General features: G+C 38.6%; 1 protein-coding gene across 2 annotated transcripts in view; it reads left to right on the forward strand.

Moving 5' to 3' along the window:
* Window positions 1–4,596, forward strand: part of LOC138060568 (transmembrane channel-like protein 7) — a 33,041-nt gene continuing 28,445 nt past the window's right edge. The window contains exons 1-2 of one of the 2 annotated variants that reach the window (XM_068906409.1): window positions 1–226; window positions 2,915–3,392. In XM_068906409.1, the coding sequence (XP_068762510.1) occupies window positions 91–226; window positions 2,915–3,392 (614 nt within the window). In that variant the 5' untranslated portion in view covers window positions 1–90. Of the gene's footprint in view, window positions 227–739; window positions 871–2,914; window positions 3,393–4,596 lie in introns of those variants that run through there. The other variant, XM_068906410.1, reaches the window with a different exon arrangement.

Genomic DNA, 4,596 nt, shown 5'->3' on the forward strand with positions numbered 1-4,596 from the left:
TTATCGTTTCTCTGGCAATTATCTACACTGTGAAATTTCAACGATTTGCAGCCCTTGTGAATTGTATGATTGGCTTCTGTGTTACCCGTGATGTCTGACCACTCTGAGAGAGATGGAAATGCACCCCGTAATATAAGCGGTTTTCTTGACTTTCGCCCCGTCACGGGGGAGAACGAAGAGAAACCACCCACCTCCGATGGAATGGGTCACGTTAACGAAAGCTTTGGTGAGGTTATTTTATTTATCTGTTTGTGACGATAGTTCAGTGCTAGTGGCCGACAATTCTCTTTATTTTAAAAATCAAGTGACGCAGCTCAGAGCAACTTATAATAAATTAGCTATGGTACGTGCAAATTGTGAAAAGCGCCAAATCGTTTCCAGACAGCAAACTATTCTCTGACATTACCTCGCATTTTTGGGCCTCAATCATAAACCCAATTTGAGAAAGATAATTTTCTTTACGATAGACGTAGGTTTGTCGAGCCAAAAAACGGAATTAACGAAGAAAAGGAAGAATGGAAGTCCCTGTCACGTTTTAATTGAAAATTAAAACCTTATAAATACCACTTCCTTGTCAGATAGACTTCATGTCTGAGTAGAATTTGTTTCGAGGCTTGTATTGTACACACAATACCATGCAGCGTTAGCCAACTCAGAATCACGGTTTTATCCCCTCGACGCCTTGAAAAATAACAGAATTAAGTCCCCACGGCATTTTCGCTGGTGTTGTTATAGGAACGTGATAATGAAAATTATGTAAATGTTTGCTTTGACGTACGTATTTTGCATATTTTTGTGGACAAAGAAATCGTCGTGAGGGAGCGAGCGAACGCTTGATCTCGCGAATTTAGTCTCTTATACAGGTTCAAGGTAAGAAAATCATCCTCTGAAATTCCTGTGACAGGGCGAAATTATTAATTTCTACTGCTTTGAAGGGGGCGATTTTTTCAGATCGTGCAATGCGATTAATTGTCAAGAAAACGTCTGTTTACACCACTCTACTGTACTGTACACTATAAACGTTATACAAAGGCTGTAAAGGTTTTCTTGCAGAGTACCCTTTCCAAATACATTTGTGCCTAAAGAATAATTTGCTATGTTATTTGGTTCGATCAAATTCACTTCAGTTACAAGATTCAAGTGGCCTTCTGGAATTTTTGATTTAGACTATACTCACTTAATTGGCCAACTCGTCTTCATCAGCGAAACAGACCGATTAGGTTCTTTGTTTACTGAAACTTGATTAACTTGCATGGATGACATAACTAACAATTGATTCATGAGTATTTGGCAAATAGGAAACAATATCAATACTGATTGACTTAGTAGCTGAGGTCTTTATTATCTGATGATGCAGCATGCTGCTCAAGGCAGAATGAGAGTACGCAAATGGAAAGTTACCTACTTTTTTCTGTGCACTCATCTCCTGCCTGGGTGCCTTAATTGAAATGCAGAACAAAGCATATTAAATTACTTAATAACCTACATTACACAGTATCAAGTGAAGCTTTGATCCTCGCAGTTATGAACACAATTTTTGCAATTGCATAAAGAAGTCTCAACAGGGTTTGAACCCGTGACCTCACTATACTGGTGCGATGCTGTAAACCAACTGAGCCATGAAGCCACTGACGTTGGGAGCTGGTCATTTGTGGGTTCTAATGTTCCCATGAGGAGTGAATCAACGATGAAATGATATATGAAATGGATCATATATGAACTGCGGATATGAAATCAAGTGAAGCTTATAATGATCCTCGCAGTTATGAACGCAATTTTTGCAATTGCGTAAATTAGCCCGAAAATTTCAGGACTTTAACAGGGTTTGAACTCGTGACCTTGCGATACTGGTGCGATGCTCTAACCAACTGAGCTATGAAACCACTGACGTTGAGAGCTGGTTGCACCAGTATCACGAGGTCACGGGTTCAAACCCTGTTGAAGTCCTGAAATTTTCAGGCTTCTTTACGCAATTTTTGCAATTGCGTTCATAACTGCGAGGATCATAGCTTCACTTGATTTCATATCTGCAGTTCATTATGATCTATTTCATATATCATTTCATCCTTGATTACACTGTATATAATGCAAATTTGCATAATTACTGTACTTTTAACCCATTGACACATGAAACGTCCAAGGATGCCTGCAGTTGACGAGTCTCATTCCCAGGCGTCAGTGGGTTAATTACCATTTAAATAGCAAATCGTATCAACAAGTGATGATTTGAAAGTTCCCAAAATTGCAGTTTGAGAACTTTCAAAACATCACGAGTGACCATATTATTTAAATCACGAAATGCACGAGCAAGTTCATACGATTTTTGCTCAATATATACTCAAAAAATCACTCTGTATCTTTGTTTCCATAGCAACTTCCACATTGCACTCTATAACCTATTTATACATACATTATCGACCAATCAGAAACCTGATAAATTTTGTTGAGTATATAATAAAAGGAAATACAAGATTGAACATTTCCCTTGGCCAAAAAATTTTTACACCAAAGTTTACATCAGCAAAATATATAATAATTCAACTTACCAATGACCTCCAGATTGGGGTCACCAGGAGTCAGTAGGAATAAAATGTACCAGTTTCCTGTTCTGAGAACATGTACCTCAAAAAAATTAGACTTTGAAATTCAGAGTTGAAAACTTGTAGCCTTTTTGAAATAATATTGTACTCCAAGCTTATGATTGCTATAATCATTATGTCTAATTTGATGAAACACACTGTACTAGGTGTGGTACTGTACAGTTGTATCTTTTGAGAGCTGTTGAAAAGTTAATGTTAAATTTCTTACTGGTTCCTAAAATTAAAGGAAAAATGATTTTGTACATTACTTAATACTTGTAGATTAAAGGGAGACTGTATCAGTTAATTAAGAGACTCTTGTTATCCTTTGCTAGTCTCGTCACATTCTGCAAGTAACCTTTTGAGAGTGCCTTCTCAGGAGTCCATGGCATCCACAGAAACTTATCATAGCAATAATTCAAGTGTGGTGCATGTCAGGCCTCAGGGCGGGGCTAACGCAGGATATGAAGGTGATGACAGCGATGAAGACGATGCAGATTTGTGGTATGATGAGAAAGATTTGGCTAAAAGTATGCCTAGCCATACGTTTCAGTCCATTCGAGGTCTGCCATCAAGCAATGCATACAAACAAGGCATGCGAAGGACTCTTAAGCTAAGGGGGCATAATTCACGTGGTTCTGTGAGGAGTCAACAATCAGTTGATGGAGCAGGCAGCAGCGCAGGTGTCCATGAGGATGATGTGATCAATGACATGCCAATGAGCCTTACACCAGCAGAATTTGCAGAGCTGACACAGAGAAGAAAGTCTATCAAGGAAATGCCAACTTCAATCAGAAGAAAGCGAAGTCTCAGGTATGCCACCAAGGTCACAGGAGTGTTCAGGAGGTGGGAGGGGGGGGGGGGGGGGATTTGCCTGCCAATGCTGTGAGTTCAAATCTCACTGTATTGATGGTCTTGAATTCATCTCAGGAGCAGTGTTAGATTTGCATGTGGATTATGTGTCGGTGATAATTGATTCCATGGGTTACATTCAGCAAGATTCAATTTTTGTGTGAAAATGTCATTAAGTGTTCCTAATCTTCCTCTTCAAATGTGGCTTAATGCTACTCTGGCTTGAAGAATAATGAACATACACTGTAAAAAAAAAGGAAAGGAAAGGAACTTTATTTAAGTGTCTAGTCAAATGTTGGTTTTTGAGGAGAGGGGAAACCAGAGTACCCGGAGGAAACCTCTTGGTGCAGAGTAGAGAGCCAACACACTCAACCCACATATGATGCTGAGTCTGTGAATCAAACCACATTTTTTCCCCCAACAATTAAATTTCTTTCAACACAAAGAGCAAATAAACTTACAAATTACTTACTAATTTAGTTATTCGACTGTACTTACATTATTGACAGTAAGATACTTAAGCTACTTACAAGACAGTATTTACACTACTTACAATACACAATACGAAAAGTACACTAAACACTACTTACAGATGTTTGTGATTGAAGCACATTGGTTGGCCTGGCGAGTGCTCTCACCATTGCACCATCCCTGCACCCTTGAATTAATGCTTCTAGGCCTTGTGAGGTAAATTTGTTACCGTATTTACCCGTGTATAGGTCGATCCCATGTATAAGTCGACCCCCATTTTTGATGGCAAAAAACGCAATTTTTTAATTTCTTTGTCAAATGTTCATGGGACACTAATCTTGTATTCTTCGATTTCTGGAAATGTGGATACACAAAAAAATCAGGGCCTCAAGCGCTTAATAGTTTTGTTGTTCAGCAGCTGTTACACTATATGCGGGTGTTTTGTCCTTGAGTTTCGAAAAAGTTCTCTGAAAATCGAACATGTAAACCTCAAACTCACCTGTTTCGTTGTTCAAGGAAAAAGGGCTTTAGAGGATAAGCACAATGCAACATCACAGAAGCAGAAGTCAATCTTTGAAAATAACTTGCGAACGATGCGAAAAGTCCCAGTGTCTATTTCATATTTGTGCTTGTGAGTATCTTCAACATTTAGAGTTGGACAAATCCTTTTTTATTTCAACTGGAATTGCTTACA

The sequence above is a fragment of the Montipora capricornis genome, chromosome 8 (assembly GCF_036669925.1).
Source record: "Montipora capricornis isolate CH-2021 chromosome 8, ASM3666992v2, whole genome shotgun sequence".
Taxonomy (NCBI): Eukaryota; Metazoa; Cnidaria; class Anthozoa; order Scleractinia; family Acroporidae; genus Montipora; species Montipora capricornis.